At 39.8% G+C, this 25,253-nt stretch overlaps 1 protein-coding gene across 2 annotated transcripts in view; it reads right to left on the bottom strand.

The window, feature by feature from the left end:
* Positions 1–8,674: 8,674 nt before the first annotated feature.
* PREX1 (phosphatidylinositol-3,4,5-trisphosphate dependent Rac exchange factor 1) overlaps positions 8,675–25,253 on the bottom strand; it is a 145,062-nt gene continuing 128,483 nt past the window's right edge. For both annotated transcript variants that reach the window (XM_082293003.1, XM_082293004.1), the window contains exons 27-40: positions 23,118–23,206; positions 22,654–22,736; positions 21,971–22,061; positions 20,197–20,325; positions 19,477–19,518; positions 17,747–17,964; positions 16,637–16,736; positions 15,867–16,010; positions 15,125–15,239; positions 14,627–14,693; positions 13,688–13,875; positions 12,990–13,092; positions 12,350–12,417; positions 8,675–10,238 (exon numbers count right to left, since the gene is read on the bottom strand). In XM_082293003.1, coding sequence (XP_082149129.1) covers positions 10,196–10,238; positions 12,350–12,417; positions 12,990–13,092; positions 13,688–13,875; positions 14,627–14,693; positions 15,125–15,239; positions 15,867–16,010; positions 16,637–16,736; positions 17,747–17,964; positions 19,477–19,518; positions 20,197–20,325; positions 21,971–22,061; positions 22,654–22,736; positions 23,118–23,206 — 1,480 coding nt within the window. In that variant the 3' untranslated portion in view covers positions 8,675–10,195. The remainder of the gene's footprint in view (positions 10,239–12,349; positions 12,418–12,989; positions 13,093–13,687; positions 13,876–14,626; positions 14,694–15,124; positions 15,240–15,866; positions 16,011–16,636; positions 16,737–17,746; positions 17,965–19,476; positions 19,519–20,196; positions 20,326–21,970; positions 22,062–22,653; positions 22,737–23,117; positions 23,207–25,253) is intronic.

Below are 25,253 nucleotides of genomic sequence, written 5' to 3'. Positions count from 1 at the left end.
AAAGGCTTCTCACCAGAAAATAATTGAGAGGTAATAAGACCTGTCCCTGGTAAGTTTTGGGGCTTTGTAGACATACAAGATGACCTCAGATTAAGACTTTGACCTCTCTGTGATATAAAGTCTACCAACAGCAGACAGCAAAGCTGGAATGGTGGCAGCTTTAATCATGGGTTTTGCCCACATTCAGCAGGCCAGCAGGGCACTCATTTCAGAGACTCATAAGATTATTCTTTCCCCGTGAAATCCTCTTGCTGCTTTCTGGTTCGCTGACAGCATCTGAAAATGTGTTCTGATCTGATGTGGTACCACTAACAAAGGAATTCTCTCTGGCCTTCATCAATAATGAAAATTGCAAGAGATTTCACTCTAACCTGGTAACTGATCTTTAAAGTCAATTCAAAAAAACACTTACCAGTCCTGCTGAGCTGTGGGTCAGCGAAAGATTCCACCTGTTTTCGTGTTCTCTCCTACAATGCCTGCTTCTCTTAGTCAAATGACAAAAACCAGTGAACAGAAGGCATGGTTATCATCTTAAGTTTTCATGTTTAAAACCTGAAACCTTCAGGTTTACTGTCAAGCCTATACTTTTCGAGATCTCTTAACAGTACAGAGCCATCATGTGTAGTAGGCTCCACAGTGTTCCCTTCCGCTGAAAAAGAAATCATTATAATCTTTTCACATGGTCCTTCATCTAGCTGAACCCCCCTCATTTCCTTGTCTCCTTTCAGCTTTCCCTCCCTGAGGTTGAAAACTGAAGACTGTGATCACTATGCAAAAGATAATGGATGTTACCAGCAGTTTTCAGTGTGCCTTTGGAGGCGGTGCAGGCAGAGCTGACAGGGTGTGTTATCCATCTGTTCACTGTCAGTTTATCACAAAGTCTGCCCGTGTTTACCAAACAGCATTCGAGGAGGGAGGGATCAAGGGAGCCCTCCAACTTTGCACTGAAGCAGATGAGAGTACTGCCATGAGCTGTTTGTTCAGCTCTAGGGTCCCGAGCTGCACCAGGGAGGCCATGATAAGCCCCTGGCAATGGTAACAGCCTTGGTTGCCAGCAGCCTTCTTCATAGTAATGGTAGTGCCTGTGGTTCTACCCCTCAGCTGGCCATCGGGAAACTCCTTACTCAGGAATGTCTGTGTCCGGAGTTCCAGAAGGGTACTGGGTTTTAGTGAAGTATCTCAGAGTGAAGTTACACCCATGGAGAATGCAGTACTGAGAGGGGGACAGAGTCCTTTTCCTGCTCCGCACTCCATGCTTTCCTCTGGTACCTTGTAGTGATTCACTGGACCCTGCTGTTAGCTGATGCAGCTTGCTAACTGAGCAGAAAGCATGCCAGCAAAAGAATGAAGAGATTGTGGCTGAGTTAGCAAATTGAACCAGTTCACAGAAAAGTGGGATGAGTGCCAAACCTGGCCCAGGACGTGCCAGAACTGTGAGGCTGAAGCCCTTCCCTTCGGCTGCAGCACTGAATCTCCGTGTACATGTATACCCTTGCTCTTAGGCAACCCATCCATTTGACTGTACATTTAAGCACATGTGACTGCTGTGCCAAGCAGCATCTAGAATCAAAGAGAGAGATTTTCAGGGAACTAAATTAAATGAATGGAAATCTGTTGGTTTCTGTAGAAGTTCTGTCTAGGGAAAGACTAAGAAAGATTAATGTGTTGCCAGATGTTTCAATCACATGGATGTCCTATGTATAAACTGTTGATGTTTTGTGGCTCTGCAAAGACAGTAATTTATTAAAAATCTCTTCCATTTAAGACAGAACATTGTGAAGAAACTATAAATAGAAAAAAAAAAAGAAATTACTATTTTACAATCTGGCATATTTTCATCTTTGTTCTACACATCCCACATTAAATCATGCTGTAGCACTTAATGCAGGACTGAAGCAGCTTTATATAGGGGGATCTGAATGCAGGGAACCAAAATCTCCTTCCCCTTATACTGACTATACTTCTACTGCTTTCAGGGGAGAGATGCATTATAAAAAAACTAGCCAAAAGTTTCTTAGATACTGTTGATGAAATTCATCTGCAGTTGATCTTTTAGTGGTGATTTTAATTTTAATATCAAGTGATCATTCCTCCTGTGAAGAAGCTGGCTTAAATACTAGGGGAAAAAATGGATCCTGACATGGTTTTGTGAAGCAATCATTTCTTATGGTGTTTTCAGTCAGAAAATGAAACAATGTCCCTTCCCTTTGGCTGTCCTATGCTCTCCACTGTTTTGTGGAAAAGAGGAAAAAATCAGGTGATTAAAATCCCTTTCAACCCTGCTCTTTCAGAGACTGTTATCTTGCTCAGTTTTTTTTTCACAAGAGCTGATGAAGTGTAAGGGATTGGTCAGAGAGAGGATTGTGCACGTAGCCTTACTATCTGACTTAATCTTCCAAAATGCAATTCTTCCGAGTGCTAACTGTAGTGAATTTAATGGAACACAAGGTTAAAGTGAAAAACTAGAAACAAATCCTGTCTGAAGGCCGGTCAATAACTGAATAGTTTGACAATTCCAAACCCCTGCCACTTTAATGTAATTGAAGTGTGTGGAAAAGACATCCTGTTTCAGCACCTACCAGCAGCAGCTTCCATTACAGGTGATAGCACTCTGAATATATTCAGGCCATACTGGTGTAATGATGGGAAAGGAGTGGGAGTGAACAGTTGTCCTGTCTTTAAAATCTATTTTGAGGGTTTTTTTAGGTTTACACAGATTGCAGTTTACTGTGTATATCAGTTTTGGGATGCACATGGAAGCTCTTAGTATGTCTGAAGATTTTTATGGGCTGGTCTGTCTGAAACTAGTGAGGCTGAACACTTTTGAGGGTAGTTATGAGGAGTCTCTCTAGCTGTCTATTGTCCTGTCCAGATGAGCAAAAAAGTGATATTACTGGAGTGGTATTATGCAAAAAATCATATGAAGGACATGTGCAAAAAGATATGAACAGTGAAATTAATTTTTAAATATCACCCTTAATAGTGTTCATTCAGCTGTATTGATCAAAAATTCCTTTTTGAAAACAATTTCCTGTGACTGCTTAAGCTGTATTTGCTTATTGCTCATGTTAATAAGTGGGAAAATTCATTTTGAGAAAGAGAGAGCCTGGGAGTGATTCCCTTCATGTCCTCTGGCTTTCAGAGGCAAGAAGCAATTTTGCATATTTGATTGTCATTCAGCTGCAGTAAAGGATAGCCCCAGGAGGACCAGTTTAGGGCAATTACACCTGACTGACCTGCATAGTCATGACAGCAGCTGATGGATCTTTACACAGAAAAGCTTAGTTTTACAGGTCTCTCTTTTGGAAAGCTCAGTATTTTATGTGTGTGTCTATAGCTGTACGGATTTTGAAATGTCCTGATGACAAAAACAGCTAAATTATCCCAGTGGAGCTAACTGAATATTTACTTCTTCTGTCTTTAGGGAATCCAGCTACTCCAGACAGGGTTTCAGACCTGGGCAACTGTTCTTAATGCATTCTCCTTTCAGCTGTAGATATAGGCAGCATAATTGTAAAGCGATACTGGAAATTTCTTTGCTTGATAGGTTTTTTTTTAGTTTTAATTCTGCAGCCCCTGCCATTTTTCAGAATCTGGCAGTGGAAATTTCAGATTCACATCTAACATGACATTAATTTGGAAGAGGGCACTCTGTCCTTTCATGAATTTCCTTAATCATGAATCCAGAAGTAGATTTTTGACTGCGATAAACACAATACAACTTTAATGGTTACCTAGTACTTGGTTATTCTGGGAGGAGAAGAAGCCTGTGTTGACTATCTGCTGATCATGGCTTCTGGAAGCCATTAGCCACATGGCTTGGCCCAGCAGAAAAAGTTTCCGTCTGAGGAAAAGAGGAATCTTATTCTCTCCTTTTCTATCTTAACATGGTAATTTACCTTTGTATTTAATTTCTCCACATGCAAAGAGGGATAAGGCTATTTACCAGCCAGTAAATGCACAGCTGCTGTAGTTTCTATGGATTGTTAATGCACAGGTATGCTGAAACTGTAGTTTTAATTCCATTACTAATTGGAAATTGGGAAGTTTGCTAGAGCCTTTATCAAATAGAGATATACTAAATGGAACTGTGGTTTTGTAAGCCATGGCAACTTGTCATAAAATCTTTTCTCCTGCCTGATTTTATGTCTGCAAAAGGCTGTTGAAACCAGCAGGAGTTTTACTTACTGCTGCTTATACAGATATTTCCATGAGATTTAACGTATTTTACAATTTTATGCGTATCCATGAATAAAACTTAGCTACTAATGAGGAATTAAGCTAGAAATATGTGGTTTCCATTTTTTTTCACCACTTTGAGACCAGACTCAGATGAGTCTGATCTCAGCTATTAAGGCAAATTCTGAACAGTATTTTTTGACATTTTTTTAATGGTTATAAAAACCCAAACTAAAGGAAACTCACTTGATGAAGGGAGAAACCCAGAGCTTCTCATCAAGAACTTTCTGGGGTATATACAGAGAAGAAAATCAGGAGGAAAAACTGCTGAATTTGAGTACAGGTGGTTCAGAGGTCAGAGGATGCCTACACTCCCATGAAATTGAGTTATTTCTGTGCTGCAAAAACCCCTTCTTGGATGGCACAGGGCATATTTCTTGTGTGCAGATTCTCAAGGTGGTTCAAAAGTGTTTCATGCCTAAACCGATAATAAATCTTGTAGTGTTTAGGACTCAGGGGGACCATGGAATTAAGAAGGTTTTCAGCTATGGTTCTTTTTCTGTTCCTAACAATTCTATTTTCTTTTAGATTGCCACAAAATGCTGAACTAATGATTCCAGGGAACAGTCCAAGGAAACTCTGAAAGATTTTCCAAAGCTTGGGTATCAAATTTAAAACTTGACTTTGTACCTCCAGTGCCTAATTATTTATTTTGTGTGACCAATACTCTGCAGTTGCTGATAGTTCATTTTATTGCCATTACATCACTTCAGACACTCATTACTGCAACATTCTTCTGCAGCTTTTTTCAATTGCCTTTGGATTTCGTTGTCCTAAAAGACATTTAATGATTTTTTTTTTTTTGGTCCCACAAGACTACTTATCCCACTTATCAGATCATTGGTGAACAATTCCTGGCAGATCCCAAGAGAGATGTGAGCCATGTAGTGCTGATCACACCCATCCAGTGTGAAAACTGGTGTTTGTTTCTTGTCACTCCACAATTTTAATGCAGTCATTTCAGTTAGAATTACATCTTGTTCTCATTTACCATCTGTACAGAGGTGAAATAGCTCCCTACTTCATAATTTTAAATTACTGCTTAAAATGTTGGAAATTTCTGTTGGGTTTGAGTTATATGCTTAAACCTATTGGTTGTTGCTGGTTTGCAATCAACTCTATAACACCAGAGTAGGCAGAAGAAATAAGGCTCAAGGTTTGTTATTTCTTGCAGCAAGACACACTATGCCTTATACCAGCTCTAAAATTGCTTATTATTAAAATTGCTTATTATTTCAGAAGACTATAATAAACTCCCTGAAAAATAAAATAGAACTGAGTTCATGTGGAATCAGAGATGAATGATGCATCCTTGCCAAATCACTCTCTGCAAGCATTGCATTAACTTTCATGCGATAATTTGCAGATAAGTTCCATCAAAAACCCAAGCATTCAAGGACCTCTAATAATGTGAATTTGATTTTTGCACATTAAAACTGTGATAAAACCATACTAATTATTTTTAATTATCTCAAGATGAAAATATGTCACTCATGTAAGTAATTATGTAAGTCATTTAAAACTGATTAAATAATAATGATTCTTTCCTCATTGCCTTCAACATGCTTATAACCAAATTTAATTTTAAGCAGGATTGAGAAAATAATCACTTGATTCAAACATTAATTACTAATTTTAATCCTAATTCATTTAAAAACAGACCTATTTTTTTGCAGACTCTGCAGGGTATTAATTGACATTTTACAAAATGAGACATTATTTTGGCAAGGAGAATTATTTTTCAAATAGTGAATCCTGTCAGCCAGAAGGGGTTGTTAAAGAGCTCCAAGGGAGCTTTGGCAGCTCAGTGAAAGTAGCTTTATTTAGCAGCAGTTTGGCTTCTCCAGGATGACTGGAAAAGTCGTGGTAACTCTCTGCTCTTCAGACCAGCCAGGGCGCTGCTCTCTGCTTTCCCTGCTGCCAATGGGCAAGAAAGCTGAAGAAATTGTGTCCTAAAGCAAAGAAACAGCTTTATTGAGACATGCTGGAACAGGATAGAGAACACTTTAGATCAGTTTAGAAGTGTAAAAATCAGGAGGTTTATTGCTTTTTTTGAAATGGATAAAGAGTCTGAGCACAATCTGCTCAGGATTTGACCCAGGACCCAGAGCCTTACAACAGTAGGGCTGGTTTTGTTGGGGGTTTTCTGTCTAGACCCTCTCTACCTGCTAACCTCCCTTGTTAGGAACTGGGGGAATCACAACACCCTCCAAAAGTGGGACAGATTTTTGGATGTAAATTCCTTTGGTAAAGAACTACCTTTTTGATATGTAACTTTGAGAATTAAACCTAATGGCTGACTGTTCTATAAGAAGAATGGCACTAATATATCAGTAATTTTTCTGATACTAGATCTTAAGTCCTGATGAGATTATTATAACCATCATGTGCACTAATTAACTAATGTCACCCATCGGTTTCACTCCTTTTTTCTGCAGCTAATTCAATCGCTCAATTTTGCTCATTCAAATCACATGCTTTGTAAGCTCAAGGGTGATCAAGACTCCACCTAAGGGAGTGTACTGTCCTTTTATTGACTTTTAGCAACATTTACCATACAGCCTGCATTTTTTACACTTACGTTTCACCTTTCTCACCTTTTAGCTCCTCAGAGAATCCATCTTAATCAGAATTGGAGACAGCTTGCATGCTCTCCTGCTGCACCAGGCACTGCTTCAGCCTTTAAAACCTGCTTTGGACAAGCTACCTCTTTTTTTGTCAAAGCCTGACGGAAGAAAAACTTTCAGCCAATATTTATCCCTGATCACTTGTACCCCTTTGTCTCCTTCAGGCTGTATTTATGTTCAGATTGAACTGTCTTTACCTTTCTCATTATTATTTTCTTATAGAGGCATCTGTTCTCCTCAACTCCTCAACTCCTAGCTACTGCATTTTCAATTATTTAGCCCCAGCAGAGAGGCTTGAATACTTCTCCATCATAACTGACCATTTGTCTCCTAGTGCAGGCTGAGCTTTCATGATTCCATCAAATTGCCTCGGTGTCATCTTGTGACAAACTCTATGACATGGTCCTTTTATTATCAACAAGAAATATAGCAAAATATTTTGTTCAATCTTCATGTACTGAAAAATTTACTCCCACTCATTTCATCCCCTTCAGTGTTCAAAGTCCTTCAGGGTTTTTTTGTGTCCGTACCAGAATCCTTTGCAGGATTAGTGTCTCCCAAATCAGCATCACCTCAACTTGCTAATATCTGTGCTTCAGTGGTTAATGAAAATGTTCAGCAAACTCAGTTACAAGACACATACATAAGAAATTCCACTTGCAGCTGCCACCCAACCCCACACACCTCATCATCCAGCTGCTATAGTTCCCGTGTTCTCCATCTTGATTATTTTCCACACTTCCACTGTATCAGATGTTCCAAATCTACAAAATCTGCACTTGTTCTGTTGTTGCCAGGCCTGATTCTTTGCTTTTAGCCCTGGAAATTCTGCAGACCTAACCTCTCTGCTTGCAGGTTGGTTTGTGCATTGCTCTCTTCTTTTTCCACTTGAACCTGTTCTTTCCCAGCACTGGTTCATACCCCACAATTTTATGACATCAAACCAGTTTTTCGTTTCTACCTTAACAGGAGTCTGTGGTCTCCCCCACAGCTTTAGGGGACTGCACAAACAGGAAGAATTTCAGCTCTACACTGCCAGTTTGAGCTGAAATCAAACCCACCCTTCCCCTTCCCATTTCTACTTCTGACTCCTCCCCACGCCATACAAGTATATCAGAACTTAAAACTGCTCAACAGAATGCAGGGCTAAGGAACTAAAGGGTGTAAGAGAAAATAAGATCAACCTTCTTTCCTTATAATATAAAGCAACTTTTAATAATAAAAACTTCTCTCAGGGTTTCAGTGAGAACAACACAAACATTTCAGTGTAAAACAGTGCACAGTGTACATGCCCTTGGTTACCCTGCATCTCTCGTGTTGACAGAGGCTGCAGGCGTGGGCCAGGATCCTGCCCAGGCTGCAGCTGTTATGCGGAGCAGAACTGATGGGGACACAGCCAGGGCTCACCCAGTGGGTTCTTTTTTACTTTACGGTCTTCCTATGCTTCTTACAGTACTAAGTACTTTTTAAATTGAGGATTCAGTGAGGAAGTATCTATTTCTTCTTCAAATAGCAAATGGTAACAGTAAGTTTTCCAAAATTTAACAAAAAGTGCATTGAAATAGTGATCTGCTCATCTGGCTGCAGTCCAGAACAGATACCCAGTACCAAATCCATGCATCCCACAGCTGGCAGTCCATGGGCTGTCCTAGTTCCCTGCAACATGTTGCTGTAGATCAGAGGAAGCAGATAAAAGTACAAAATAAAAAAAAGAGATAAAACCAAAACAAGTTCCTTCCCCGAAATTATTTCAGTCTGTGAGAGAAGAAAACAAATATTAAAAAATTAAGAAACAAGATTCATAACAAACTGCATCCCCCAACTTGCCATAAACAGTTTTGCATTCAAGAGATTAGAAAAATTTAAGAGGCCTTCATGTCCAAATAAAAACATTCAATTTTAGTTTTTGAGTTGCTTTGGATGTTAATAAAATAAAATTAAGCCTACTAAAAAACAAACAACAACACAAATAAAACCCCCAAACCTTTATTTTCTAAAATATACATTACTGCAAAGCACTCCTGGGTTTCCTGACTGGGAGCTGGTTTAAAGGAGGCTGTGGAAAAACAGAGGAATGGGGAGTTTCCTGTACACCTGCCATGTTAGGGAGGGCTGGTCATGTTAAGGCACTCACTCCAAAAGAACATTATTTCTGTCCTGAGACTGCTGACATGCTTTGATTAGTTTCAGCCAGTAATTCGGAAAAAATGACAATGCTTAGGGTAACACTGACAGAATGGAGAACGATTTTTCAAACAAGAAAAAATAAAGAACATTATATACACGATTCCTTTTTTCTTTTAACTTAAAAGCATCCCTAATACATCTTAATAACTGTATTTAAGACTGCTTAAATACTGAAGATTTTAAATAATGTAGATTTTTTCAGTAAACTGGGAGTAACTGTGTATACTGCCAGTATATTGGTCCCATTTTAAACAATATAATTTTTATTTTAATCTTGTACATATAATAACATGATTGAAAACACGTATTATTCCACTCCACATAAATAAGTATAGTTCTTCTGACCTGTTTTAAAAACTACATCTGTTCAAATAATCAGATTGTAAGACTGTATTTTTTCTCTGTAAAGTTTTCTTAAAAATCCCACACTCCTCTTCACTAGCACTGTATTCCAGAGTACATAATCACAGGGCATTAGTAAAAAGAGTTAATCAAAAACCTGAAAGCTACAGTAAGTAAAATGAAGTAACGATAAGTAGTATTATGGAATGTATACTCTGCAGCATAGATTCTCTCACTGGGCTGAAGTGGAAAATTACTCTGGAAGAAATACTTTATGTTCTTATTTGAATAAGCCATAGACTGTGCTATTCTTTGCTCAGAAGTGCAGGTCTGTTCATGAAAAAGAGGGGTTTATGAAGATACCGCTAAAGGATGTTGACCAAAAACCTGCTGGCAGTTAAATGGGTGCCAGGTGCAGTACAGGGAGAGAGGCATGTCCATCAGGATTTTCTGAACCAAGCTGTATCTTGAAGTCTACAACTTTGAGGTGGTTGCACAAAGAAGTCACCAGGAGAACTGTGCCTTCTTGAAGAATAATGGTCATTTTCCAGCCATCTGGCGAATGGCAGCAGCATCCATTCTTGCCTGTGGTGTTTGTTTCAAGAGTTTCAAGTAATCAAAGAAATACACAAATCCTGCATGGGTTTCAGGAGTTCAAAGGCAGATTCCTGATGCCTGGGCCAGCAGGTCCCTCTCTTCCAGAGCACAGCAGCACCACTGGAGACAGTTCGTAGGGTCCTCAGCCAGGGCTCCTCAGAGCCAAGTTCTCTTGTGGGGCTGCCAAGAGGTGCCTCTTACTTCTATAAATCCCCATCTGTAGGCGGCTGGCACAACCTATAGAGTCTGTAGTGCAGATGAAGAGTAGGGAATTAAAGATCATACAGATAACAAAATTATTGGAATAATGTACGAGGGTCAGCAGCTTCTTTGTCATTCTGCAAGCTTTAGAGGTAATGACGTATCAAGAATACCCCTATTTTTAATCTTAGTAATTGCAAATTTAAAAGTGCCACTAGCCATTTGTTAACTAAAGTATTTACAATCACTGTTTACAATATTATTTGAGACTCTCCATCACTTCCTCTTAATTTTGGCTCAGTCTGGGTCTTCAACAGTCCCTTCTCTCTTTTTCTATTTCTTTTGGTTTTAAACCCAGTTCACCATTTTTCCTGAACAAAAAAGTTCTGCCTGCCCCTCATACAGGCTGGGGTACCAAACACATAAAAGAACCTATCTGTTTGTTTACATGCTTGAACAAATCTTAAAATTAATAATGATGTTTTCAGAGAAATTTTTTGACTCACAAGATTATCAAATTGAGAACAGTGGTTAAACCTAAGCACATGTTGACTTGACATTCATGCATGACTTTGTGAGCTTTTTCTTGGCTTTTTCTTCTTTACTTCTGATTAAACTCCAGTCTTTTATAACTTCTCTTTCAAGATGGCTATTACAGATTTGTGCTAAGAAATATAATCCTGGGAGTTAATATTAATTCACCAGATCTCCTTTTAACTTTGTTCAGTTTTATTTCATATTATGACGGAACCCAGGAGGAGCACACAATATCTGAGCTTTATTGCCCTGAAATAATCCAAGTAAATACTTCTGGAATTTATCATTGTGATTTGGAGTCTACGCAAAAGAAAAAAAACAACTCATCTTGTGATTTGTTTTTAAAACTGTTTCTTTTTGAAGGTAACATGCAGTTATGGCCATAACAATGGAGCCAAAGTAACGTATGGCCATTAATAAGGCAAAATAACCACACTGCCAAAACACTGATGGATGGCACCTGGGCCATGGTACAGGAGCCAACACCATTGTTTTAGTTTAAACATCTCTGAGAAAATGAACCAAGACTGTTAGAGGAAACACCACCACAGTCTCTAAAGTTTAAAATAATTTTCTATAAACATTTTGAGGAGCGGATAGGAGAGAAAAAAGAAAAAAGAGGGGCTAATTTAGACTAACTCAGCAGTCTTAATTGGTGGATAAGGTACCAGTGTTTAAGGAGTCTTCTTGACACTGAACCAATGTGCTCTTTGGACGACTCTGGCACTAGCAAACATATTTGGTCTGTCTGAAGATATGGCACAGACTTTGCTGGACCTTTTCTGATGCTGATTCTTGTTTTCTCTTCATGTAAACAATGCCATTAACAACGGCAGAATCAGAAGTTTCTCTGGTATTTGTACAGACAGATTCTGTATACACTGTCATCTGAACCATGACAAATTGTTACTGCCATTGTGGGAAAATGCTGTGTTACAGTTTATTGAAGATCATTCTTTTCCCTCTGAGAGATGAAACTGGAAGAAACTGACCCAAGATACTTTTCTTAAAAGTAAAGGTATTATTCTCCTCTAGAGAGAGATGAACATCTCTATCTCCCATTAGGTGCAGTAGGATCCACAAATGTACAGTGCTTTTCAAAGCTGCCTTCTAGACAAACCCGTGTATAACCCCAGGCAGCTGAGGTTCCTCAGGGCTGCATTACTGTGTGGTTACTCTGACTTGAAGTGCTTGCTCTTAAACCTGCTCTGCAAGAACTAAACCATCAGACTCTTGTAAGCACACTACTGTATTACCTTTGCATATCTGCAGTCAAATTTGCTGTTCAGGAATTTTTTTTTTTCCTAAGCATTCAAGAGATGACTGTCCATCACTAGCTTTGCCAACTCATAGAAACAGTCCAAAAAAGATCAGCTATGTTTGATTCAGAAAATGCAGAAACCCTTGAAGCTGATGATCTGCAAATTGTAAGCAGCAAAGCTGATTCATCTACAGTATGCACTTAGTTTAGCACAGGGAGAAAAAGAATAGGATTTTTTTTTTTCTTTTTTTTCCAATATTGCTACTGAGATCATCTTTGGTTATAGCAGGAACTCCACAATTGTTACAGAAACATAAAACCAGCACTCAGAGAAAACACACAATACATAATAACCTACCGAGGTGCACACTGTGGCATTTGGTCCATCACTTTCAGATTCTTGGCCGAGATTTCGACTCTTGGTCCCTATGGAAGCAGAGAATTTATGGTACTGACAGTATTGATAAAGCAAATGATCCTTAGGGAAGAATACTATAATGGGAGTATGGCTCCTACTTGAGAATTCATTAACTACTTCTAAAAGATTTGGAATCCATTTGGTGGATACAATTATCATCTGTGTTTACTTAAAAGATAAATTAGTCCCAAAGCACTTTACAAGCACTGCTGTCTAGCACTAGGTAAGTGCTATTAGGTAAGCACTAGGTAACTTCTGCTATTTTAACAATATGATTGAGACTTGGGTTTTTTCTATACAGAAATTGTCTTAAATATACTGCACAGTCTCTCTTTTATAACCATCAAGGCACACGGTTAATATACACTGAGGCATAGACTTTAATTGCTGCAGGGGCCGTACATGCAAAAGTTAAGTTGTTCCTATCACACACAGGTGTAGTTATTCAGACATTAGTAGAAGTTTGGATATGTAGGTTTGTAGTGCACAAAATACAGTGCCACAGCAAAATAAACTGGTGTTTGTACCATGTTACTGAAATGAAGATGGTGGCATGCAGCAGACACATGCCAATACTCACTTGCTTTCGCATGATGTCTGTAGCTTGCATGATACACTTGGGCAGGAGTCCATGGCTGCGAGCCAGTATGGCTGCTTGCTCCAGGGACACACTCAGTGTGCTCCTGAACGAGGGAACAAGAGTTAGGTAGTCACAGATCATATTTTAAAACTATAAATAGGTATGTGCAGGACACTTACCTGTTAAGTATTACTTCTGTTAGCTATTTACTTTTATTTTTTTTTTTAGATTTTCTTACATACAAAACTATTAAATTACCTCAGTCTTGTTGCACCTGGATCATCTGCACTGATTCATTTTAAAGCAATTCACAAATTAATCTTTACATTTGAGACACTGGCAGAACAGTGGTGTGTTTCAAAATCAATGTGTGCACACACCAAGATTCTAGAGCTATTTTTGAGCAACTTCCTACATTTTCAGTATGTGACTGAAGACAATGCTGACTACAAGTTCTATGCAACGAGCTCTCTTAGTGAGTTGCATTGGTTGATGCACTGAAACACAAGAACTTTTGTGTCTATACTAGTTATTAACAAAAGTATTAAAAGTTACAACCTCCCCTGAAGTAAAGTCAGCAGATTTAGGTCCTTATTACATTCCCTTAAAATTCACCTTATTTTGCTTTGAATAGGATCACATCTCTAGAAAGGACCGAAGTTCCCATCACAGCAGTAGCACACAGGTTTACCCCTCACCTCTGCATCCCAGTGGCACACATGGTGATCTGACAGGCTCCCAGCCGGTAACAGAGCTCAGAGGATATGGGCAGCAGGCCAGCTCCTGATGCGGCACTGCCGGAACATCCTGACTGCATTGGTTTTGTACTAATGAAAGACTTCATCAGCCTGCAAAGCTCATCCATTGCATTGATAGGGCGAATAAGCTAAACAAAGCAATACAAAAACAATCAGTAGCCTATTAACACGTTCAAGCTATAAAGACATTTACAAGTCTTTCTCCTATTGTCTAAGCACAATATTCTACAGGAGAGTAACTGCCACACAGTAACAACTATTTAGAATATGTATGAACTTTGGAAGTGGCAGAATAAAATTACTTAGGCTTGGGACAAGTTTTTGTCACTAATCACATAGATTGTTTACAATTTATATTACAATTGCAAAGATGGTCTCTGGCTTTGTGTTCCCTGCAGTAGCATTTTAATGCTTTGCATGCACATATTCACATGTCACCTGCCCAGTTAGACAGACTGCCTACACGTGAGATGCTGGGCAGCACTATTTTCTTGTTTTGTCTGTGACTGTGAACAGAGTGTAACTTGCAAATTGAACGTTTGCTTGTTTTCATGCATCTGTGGGAGAGGAACATGAGCCCATTTTGTTTGGCATCAGACACCGTGTTTGGCAAGGGCAGGCAGGGTCACATAGAGTCTTGGTGTTGCAGTGCAGGGGGTTTGTGTCTACCCAGGTTCTGCACATTTTCTTCTCAGCAAAAGAACTGTAGCCAAGCTTCAGAGAAATTCAGATCACCCCTTTAAGGTAGGGAACATTTTAAAATGCTGTTTGGATTTGTACAGATCTGCCATACAGGTATCCCACAACTGGAATTTTAGAGATGTTGAAATAATACTTCTATGAGAGAATTTATTGGAGAAATAAATGCAGAAACAATACCTGGTCAATCTTCACTGCAGTAGTATTGGAATCAGTGGGCAAGTTTGATCTCTCTAGGTAAAATGTCCTGCAAAAAGGCCAGCAAGTACTACATTAGTTGGGTTTGCTCCATTTCGAGCACATATATGTATCCTATCTTGTATAAAACAGCTGAGAAAGCTATGCTAAAAAATCATGCACTTGAAGATCTTCCTTATTGAACCATTGTGATTGCAGTAATTTACAGAGTCTGTACTAAAATATTCCAAACTCCCATTAAGAAAAGTATAATTCTAGCCCTGCACAAAATTCTGAGGTCAAATTTGCATTCCTTCTGAATGGGCTAAACTATTGGAAGAAGTTAACAAGTTTCCCACACAATGAGGATCTCCAAAAATCCCATTTGTACAAAAACTGCATCAGGAATGGGACCTGTTTTTCATTAAATTTTAAGGCCCTTAGCAAGGAGCGCGCTGAAATTTTCAATGTCTTTTAAGGCAAAGCAGAAGTACAAAATACCTGAGTTTACGGTAGTATTGCTGCACTTTTTCAAGTGAAATACCATTAATTTGCTGTGGGAGTTCTTCTAGAGATGAGCCAGCTGGTTGTGATTGCCCCTCTGTACTCTCCAGAGCTGAAGAAGAAAACACTTTTACTAAAGCTATGTTATTAGTGGTTTTTTAAAATAAATATATTTATCTCTCTATCATCTCATTGCTCAGCAGATGACTCTTGGATCATGTCAAGGCTGATTCTGTTACTCTATAAATTTAATGCTTTTCCCAGTATGGGAGTACAGTGGTAGTATCACAGAGGTGAGCTTCACAGAAAGCAGTTCTGTCTGACAGTAGTTACTCCCCATTAATGGTCCCCTGAAAGAAATTTCCTGTGTTGTATTTTGGTGTGAATATTTGCTTATCAAGTCAGTTTCTAGTCCAGATCATTCTGTCACAGTGTTCGTGTTTTAAAACACTTCTCTGTAGCCCAGGCACACCTCCTGATCCTACACTAGATCATGTCGTCCAGTATAATGTCTCTATGGCTGAGGCATGAAAAAGCCCCAAACAAGCATATTTTGTTCTCATGTCTAATTCTAAAGTCTAGCACCTCCCCCAGGGCTTCCTAAAATAGAAATATCTGCTTCCTAAGTGTGTCTGTAGGTCTCAGCTGCGTTTTTAAGAGCTTTATGGTCGTTCTATATTTTTAATCTTTCAAGATCAGTAGTTAGCTTATTTTTCTCAAGAAAGCTTTTTATAGACACCTTTTGTAAAGAGCACTGTGTGCAGTTTCAAGGTTCCCCCATTCTGAAACCGAGCAGGCAGTTTGGAGAAGTAGTAGCTGTCAAGATGAAAGATAACCTTCAAGGCCTGACGACTTCCTTCGATGTGGTAGAAGACATGAGTATCTGGAGAAATGAAGATAAAACACTTGCTGCTTTACCACAGCAGGAGAATTGTAAAACCACTGCTGTCTGAGTATGTTAGATTACCTAATGACATATCACATATCCACCATAAGGTGAGTAAGGGAGAGCCTTTATGGAGAGAATGCAGGCTCTGAAATATTACACTTAAAAGAACACAGTTAGCGTGACCTAGTATGATGTTTGATGCAAATACAATAACTGTATTTAATAATTAGAATCCCATGTTGTTTCATGGCATTTCATAGCCAGCAAACATGAAGAGAGAGAGATATGGGAGGGTAAGACACTGGACACTGAAAAGTTAGGAATACACCAACAGGGAATGTCATCTCTCTTCCCTCTGTACAAAATCACACAGATAAGGCACATTGGCACAGGCCACAGCTACACAGCACAGAACACGCACCACCACTCCATCGTGTCAGTCCTGCTTTAGGGGCTGTGCGCTTGCAGTGGAAGCTGAGGGAATACAACAGTGCGTCACAGAAGCTGCCCAGTGCTCTCCAGGTGTGAGATGGTCTCTTAGATTTATAATCATAGAGGTTATTAATCCACAGACTATACAAAAAAAAAAAAAGTGCCTCAAAGAAACAGACAATACTCACTTGCTACAAGACTTTCATCCAGCTGTTTGAAAAAAAAGGCAACTTTGTCTAGTTCAGCCAGAGTGACCTGGATGTCTTCCAGCATGGTGCGCTCCTCCTTCTGTAGAGCGATACAAATAGGTTATTATCTGCCAAAAGATGTGTGGCAGGAAGGTACTGTTGTTATGGGCATATTTTGCTTTAGAGTGCAGAGCTTTTCATTAGCTCCATCCCAGCCAGGCAATTACTAACAGCTTTTAAACTGCAATATAACTTTAACCACCCTTTGCTTAGATGTCATTTGATGTGATTCATGGAGTAGAAAGGTTTAAGAACTGAGTAAGTTTGAAGGGATCTCTTTCTCCAAACTTTATACCTACAAATGTGAAGAACAGCTGATCAGTTACTGCAAAATAAATACTGATACATTCTGTGCAACGCAAACAAATAGCAGTTACATGCACAGATAGTTTGGATTGTATTTTATAAAAAATATCCACACTCAATCTGCAATATCTACAAAGTAAGAAAAAGAATTCCCTTCTCTATAATGTCAGAGCTGCTTGTCTGTTTTATGCCTCTCTTTTCTTAGCATTTTTACAGTTACAGTAGCTGATCTGCTGTAGCTCATCGGTTCATTAGGTGCAGATGAACTATGCAAGCACGGCTTTTCTCCCTAGACACGATGCCTCCAGCCCCAGCAGCACAGACCTGAGAGATGGACTGCACTGTATCTCTTTGTCTGGACTCCTGCAATACTCAGAACTTTCTCGCCTGTTTGGGAGATGCATGTCCTCACCACGGGATGGCAGGGGACACTCATGCCACCAACACCTGGGCCCTAAAACCTCTAAATGCAGCAGCATTGTTCCCAGTATGAAGGCTGACGGTTTTCTATAGTGTTCTAGTGTGACAGTGGGTCACTTTTTGTGAGCATATGAATATGACTGGATAAGGAATATGGGCACTTGGTTGTCAGCTGAGGAAATCTCCAGAGTCTGCAGTAGTGAGAGTCTGAATACACTGCTAGAATGCAGGTAACAGGTTCCACAGCTCTGGCTGTGCTGAGTGGCACAGAATCACACAGGCAAATAAAAGCAGACCTGAGGATACCACAGCTCTTCATCTTACCATGGTGGGGGAGAGAAGAGACTGGTAATTCAGTAAAACTCCAGTGGCTGCTATCTGCTCCAGCCATTTTCTGCTGGCATCTCTACTGCTCTCTTCATATTCCCCATTGTTGTTGTACCGATAGTTGAGAGCAGCCAATAACTGCTCTGAAAAGGTGCAAATAGCAGCCACAAGAGACTGACAGAAGATGGAATCACGTCTCAGCTGTAGCTCAGTATCTGTCAGAGAAGGAGAGAGAAGCATAAAGAAGTCATGAATATACTCATCTTCCTTCTCACTGCCAACAAAGCAGTTTGTGTGTGTGTGCGCAAATAATGTTCAGCTTCTGCTGTAGCTTTGCACTGACTTCACAGATACCTCTCCTTGCTGTGTGACCTGGGTGGACAGATAAGACAGCACAGCTAGCACATGTGCATGTCACGAAATTTTCTAGTCCAATTGACTGTTCATTACTCCCTCTGCCATCTGCATGCTCCTTCCGACTGGAAAGAAACTAACTACTGGAAAGTAATAAACTCCTTAGTTACAGCCATATCTGGACTGATTCCCTTCTTTTTATGTTTACAGGAGCAAGAGAATTATTGAAAGAAGGTCTCTGCCATTACTTCTCTCCTGGGCTATTAGAGATTAATCTTCCCCCATCCATCTGTAATTTGTGGGTTTCCCATATGCCTAATGCATTAACTGTGCCCATCCATATAGTATGAATTGGTTTGTTTCTTGGGAGAATTTCCCCTGCATTAATTTTGCTTCCTGTGTGCCTGCCAGGCAGCCACATGCTGGTCAAATCAATCTTGTCATGCTTAAGGGGATTGCAGGCCAGAGAAGCACATGAATAAGTAAAGAGTTACTTCCCAGGCACCCCCAGCCCTTCCAGCAGGCTCTCATTGGAAAGGTACTGTTCCCTACAGAAGGAGGCTGAAGACATCACCCAGAGGCTTTGAAGGTCCAGATTATTTTTATAAGCACTGAACACAACAGACTGACTAACACACTCCAGGCACTGGGCCATATTCTCAGCTTAAGAGCAGCCATCCTTCTTTCCAGCAGATGTTCATGGAAATGCTGCAGGAGATGGGGCACACAGAGAGAGACACTTTGGGAGACATTTTATCTGCTATCAATAAAACCAGCCTTTATGGTCAGTAAACTGGCACACAGCCTGGTTTGGACAGACTCACAGACCAGCCCTGGCAGGAGCTGAGAGATAAGTTAGAGCCATACAAATCTCTGGTCTTCATTCTATGAAGATTTGAGAATCAAGTGTGGCACAGTGAAACAATGACTGCCTATTCCAGTTATGTATTATCTCATTTTCAAACAAAAGAACGCCAAGTGCTACAATTACAAAAAGACTGTGCACAGGCTCCTTGTAAAGACCTGTCCCTTGCTCTGCAAGCACAAAGGTTGGTGCGTCTAACAGGTTCCTGATGTCCCCAGTGTATTTGGGTTCTCCTTGCACATTTAAGGTCTTCATCTATTCTTGGCTGTAATTTCAGTATGCCTGCTCTGTTTGGAAAGATGACAGAGTCCATGGGCTCAAAAAAGTTGTGCAATATATCTCATTTTTGCTGCATGTTCTCACCACAGCAGGAAGCAGTAAAGGGAAGGAGGGTTCTCTTCCATCTGGGAAGGAGGGTTGTACAAAGGAAAAAATGAAGACAGAAAAACCCTGTCGTAGGGACTTCTGTATGTATGTTGTTGTTTTGTAAAAAATGAAAACCCCTTACCTGTGCATTTTAACAAGGCCAAAAGCAGCTGATTCTTCCCATCTAAAACAGTGAAGAAAACAAATGCTGTTCAACATAATACCAGGGTAGATTGCAGCTGGTTAAGTTTCCTCATTCCCCCCAATCCCTGGCACCTGCATGGCCACGTCTATTTACTCTGGTAGCCCTCACTTGCACAGACATGTTCATGACTGAAAAAAAACAAAGCGTAAAGCAAAGAATTTCACTGGCTACATGCTCTGTTAACCATGAATTACTGGAAACAAATTGCACTTGCAGATGAATCCTAAGGAGGTGATCTCCATCCAGTGCTTCGCACTGATCTGGAGACATCAGTTTCATCTCCTGTTTCAGTTCAACCAAATTGCAATGGTTTAGAATATTGTAATACCTGATTAGCATTCACTTCACAGTTTGGAAGTATCTATTCATTTTCTAAAAGGGTTTAAAATGCACAGGGAGATAGATCAGTCTGACATCATTCTGAATGGGCTGATGAAATAAAGTAAGGGGGGGGAAAGTTCTGTGGGATTGCTGCACAGGTGCAATTTTACCATAAAGCACCAGGACTCTGCAAACCACAACCTGTTCTACCTGGTCATCTCTAGAGCCCAGGACAGCCTTACTACAAATTGAGTTAAAATTATGAAATCAACTGCTAGATTTGATTAAGATCTCTTCTCCCTGAAGACAGTAACAAATGTTTCCTTATTTACAGACCTTCCACGTGTTTCTGTATGATGTCAACAAGGTTCTTGATGCGCAGTGGAAGGTTCCATGGATCTTCCTGAATGCTGGCTTGAATATTATTCCGGCACCTAACTGTGGTTTCTTCCTTCTGTTTAAATTCTAGAAAACGTGGAGTGTGTTAGCCATTTAGGAAATGCTAAATAACTAAGAGTGGCTTAGGAGTTATAATGTGAATACAGATGAAAACAGAGACACAGTACCAATAGTAGTAACTGGGAATTCAAAAGGTCCTTAAATAGAACTAATAGAGAGGACAAAAGACCATTCCCATAGTCCCATTATCAGCAGTCTTCCTGCATTGCTTTCAGGATTGTAGGCCTGGTTGACATGCAAAGTGCAGGGAGCTCTGCCCCACTCACTAGACAAAGAACCCCTTTCTGTTTCCTCTGCCTTTAACGACCAGCAGGCAGCTGTATCGGGTAGACACAGACAATCAGATCAACTTTTTGGCTGCAACTGTCACATCCCGAAATACTGATGAGAAGTTCTGAAATATCCTGCATTCTTTCACCTGATGAAAACTAACTAATTATAGAGTAGAAAATTTATTCCCCATGACTTAGCTATGTAGTTAAGCCAAACACCCCCACTGTTGGTGATAAGATGTGTAAGCAGACAGAGAAAGACAAAAAAAACTATGCCAAATAACTGATCCTGAACAGGAACAGGAGAGCATTCCAATGTCCATCCATTATGAAAAGGTGTCTATGGTAGCTATTAAACAGACACTGTGATCCAGGATTCTAGCTGAGTGTAAGCAGGACTTGTCTGTTCCTCAGTGTGATGAGTGTGGAATAATCAGTTAACTAAAAGACTCTCTCAGGGTAATTAATCTATTTTTAATAAATGAGATTCTATTTAAACAAAATAAATGTCTGTTATTTCTTCATTCAAGCAGTGCATGGAAAGACTAACATTCTATAGAAACATGAATGTGTTTACAGAGATGAGTTCATATAACAGAACTTCACAGGAGTTATTTCTGGAGTCAAGGAAAAAAAAAAGCAAGAAAAGATCTCTAATTCTAGAGTTTGCCACCATTACTAAAAACCAGAGCCTTTGAGAGGTTGGAGCTCTCACCTCCTACAGCACCTGAGGTACAGCAGGAATCGTAGGAAACATTTCAGATTTCAAGTGGGAAAGGAAATGGCAGCAAATATTTAGAAAATAAAATCCTGTGTGTTTCAGGGAGAAAAGAAACCACATCCAGAGTCCCAAAACCATTAAGACCAGAGAGTCATCAAGCTCCCTGAGAAAAAAGAAAACATGGTATCATCTGTTTGCTCTCTATGAGAATCAGTTTTCAAAGTAAGTGTTATGGGAGGATGAGTTTACTCTGGCAATCATCCATCTGACGAAAAACAGAGTAACTCATTGAGCAAACTGAGGCAGAACCTTTTGGTGCCTTGAATCTACAGTGGTCAGCCCCTCATCAGCTTATCAGAGCACTCTTTCACCTTCAATCTGACTATTCCTACTTCGTACCTTTTCAGATATGTTCCCATCAAAGCGGAGATTTGGAAACTTGTGAAAGAGCTGCAAGAATTGAGCAGCATGTAACAAAAGAGGCCTCTGTGTGGAGGAATTCCCATGAAAATGGCCTCTTAAGAGATACAAAATTTCAGTGGTCAGACATGGTACCTGCCTAATTCAGGGCGGGGTAGACTGCGTGGCCATAGCATGTACGTTAAGCTTTAAAGTCTTGGAAATCACATTATTAAATACAATCAATCTATTTCTTTACCTTGCAAACTGTGGTCCATGGGAAAGTGCTTGGTTTCCTCAAAGGCCTTAGTTATCCCTGGTCCTTTTAGAAGTGCATTGATTGCATCAACCTACAATTGGAATGTTATCAACCAGTGTCAGTAAGACTTGCAGAAGAACATCTGAACAGAAAGAACTGTTGTGGGAAACTGCTGAAGCCATTACACTATTTGTATTTTGGAATGACTGACACACAGCAGTCAGACTTTGTAGCCATGAACTGGCCTCAAGAGCCTCTCACATTTAGTAACAGCATTTTGCATGACGATCCGCATGCTGATGAGGTAAGAGAATAGCAAACAACTAACTCTCCAGTGGTACACATTATAAACACATCTCCTGAAATCTGCAAATGTGATCCATTTACATCAAACAAAGTATTAGAAGTTTGTCTTTTTTTTCATGAAAGCTTTTTTTCCCCTTAGTCTCATGCCTTAGGTAGGGAAGGTCAGCCTTGCTTAAATCATGAGGCAACTTTAATAATGCAGACAAAAGTGATTCCTCAGACTGTCCTATAATGCACTTGCTTACACTGTACCCCAAAATCTCAATAGTATGCCTTCCTCAAAATATGATCTCATAACACAATTTAGTACTTCCAATTTCTTAATTGACATTTGATAAAGAGAAAGCAATTCTGTGTAAGAATAACGCTTTACATACCTGGTTAAAAAGGTGTTCCAGACAGCCATGGAGTTTGTCTTGTTTGTCCAAAGGTATCCTCATATCATTGGGAAGCTCATCTCCTAATAAAGAAGAAATTAAAAGCTTTTAACTTACAAACATAATCTGTCATGAGGCACAGGCACATCTTCACACTGCTGTGAAGTAAATAACGATTGCTGCTTTATCTCCAATTCTTAGATCAAAACACTCATTATTTTCATACAATGCAAGTATCCAGTAACTAAAGAAACTTAACCCTGCCTCATACCTCTCCCATGTTCCAGATTTTTTGTGACTTAATAGAAAAGGGCAAAGCTGTATCTTTATGTTCTTGTGATTAGTTTTGAAGAGACCACCTGTGCAAATTAAATATGCCAAGTGCTTATAATCAGCAAAGACTTGTCAGCACTGCTGAAGGGTCAGGCACGAGAAGGATGCCTGTGACCTGTGTGCACACTCACCTGATCCCATCTCATCACTGCCCAGGTAAGAGCTGTTGCTCCGCACGCTGGTGTAGGACAACACGGAATCCCGGTTACTGTTACACTCACTATAAAGTAAAGCAGAGAGGGGATTGAACAAAAGCTGTGCCTGCACCCAGTCCCTGATACACTGATATTCTGCCTTTGTTAGCGCTGTCTCCCCAAACCTAATTCTGTGAAAATGAAATGACTATAACTAATGACACGCAGAACAGCTGTTAAGCAAGGACTTGGGAGCGGACTGCCACAGGATGTCTTTCTCAATTTGCAGTTAACACTGAATGCTTAATATATCACCCTGCTTCTGTAAATAATGAAAACAGATGTCACACCACAGTCCTCGGCTGGGCCACATCATTAAATTTGCTCTATGGGCATTGAGTAGGGGAGAAATAATTAAAATATTGGATCTCCACTAAATGTTTGCTACCAATTCTCAGGATATTACAGCATCCAAATCCAGCATATAGGGAGGCTGCAGATAATGGAGGTGGGAGTGAAAATTTAAGGAATCTACGCCACTGGAGAATCAGGCACTGCAGATCCTATCATGACGCAGAGGAGTCACGACGGTCGGCTCCACACCAATCTTGGCTCATGCACACCTGGAAAATTCTAGTGTGAATCTCCTCTCTTTAAGGTTCACTTTAGCTATTCTTACTAAAAGTAATCAAAAAGATTATGGATCTCAGGCTGTCCCCTTCCAGTGAAGTGACAGTGGTTTTAATAGTACAAGCCCAAAACAAAGCTTACAAAATTCTCCACTGTCTCTGCGTCTGATTAAATTATTAACTGAGATGAAAGAAAAATATAAGAGCAACGGAAAGAACCCTAATTAGGATTCTTGCTGTCCTTTTTAAAATCTAGTATCAAAGAAATCTGTTTTTTTCTTAAGAAGATTAGCACTTATGGTAACTACTCTGCACTACAAACCCTTAGGAATTGCACCTCCAAACAATCCCAGAAAAAGAAGCATGGCAAGGTATTTTCTAATGTGCAATTTGCTTGGGTTTGTAGCTAATCAATGCTCTTTTAAAACTCGTAAGAACATATTCCCCCTTGAGTAACTATTACCTGTAATATATGCTTAATTCTCTGCCTCTGTCTAATAAAGATAAGACAGAATAGTGTTTCTCATCTTAAATTTATGTGTAGAATTCTGGAACAAGCGACAAACCCAGAGAGGTTTTTAGTGCTGTCACTTTGTTACCCAGAATAGATTAGCCTTAATTACAGAAATTTAAACTACACGGATATCCTATTAACAGTGAAAGAAATACGGCACCTTTCACTCAGAAAGCTCCAGAGCACACGTGTAGATTGAAATCTCACACAACAGAGGCTGCCCCGCTGCAAGTGCTCGTTCTATTTCTTTATTGACTTCGTATTGCTGTCCTTTGAGGTGATCAATATTCAACTGGACAAGATCCCAAGCAACCACTCTTAACTGGCCCTCTCCTGAGCAAGGGACTGGACTGTGCAAGCTCCAGAGACCCATTCCAACACAAACTGTTCCCCTTCTGCCATTCTGCAGTCCTGCATGGGTGGCACCTATTGCTACTAGTACGAGTGCCCAACAACAGCAAATAAAGCATCAGGACTGCAGCGGGGAAGTTACAAAGACAGATCATTCATTCAGGTCCCTGTAATCCTCCCAGCTCTAGGGCCTTACTAGAAATGTAAAAATGGCCAGTTAAGGATGTTAAATTGCAGTAGTCAGACACGGCCACAACTTGTTACTCCACTTACTCTGAAGCTGAGTTTCCAAATGTTTTCCCCCAAAATAGAGAGAATTGTAGTGAGATTCCCTTTGGCAGCAAATATTCCTGGAGAACCAACAGTCAGTCATGTCCCAAAAAGATTTTGAGACACCTGAATAAATACTTGCATTTGTGGTTTCAAAGGCCCATTAAAAATAAAAAACTCAATGTCCATTTCTGTTTCTCAGTGTCTTAGACATTCAGGAAAATTGGCTGCAGAACCAAATGGAAATACCAGCTATTATAAGACCAAGCAGTCTAAGAATTCTGCTGGACTTCTGCAGTTTCTGGCTACAGGATACAAAAAGTCACACTAGACCTATTTATTTCATTTTATTCAATTTTCTAGAAGTTT

This window comes from Coloeus monedula (genome assembly GCF_965178545.1).
Source record: "Coloeus monedula genome assembly, chromosome: 17".
Classification (NCBI taxonomy): domain Eukaryota; kingdom Metazoa; phylum Chordata; class Aves; order Passeriformes; family Corvidae; genus Coloeus; species Coloeus monedula.
The sequence above is the reverse complement of the archived record's forward strand: the minus strand, read 5'-3'. Positions and strand labels throughout refer to the sequence as shown.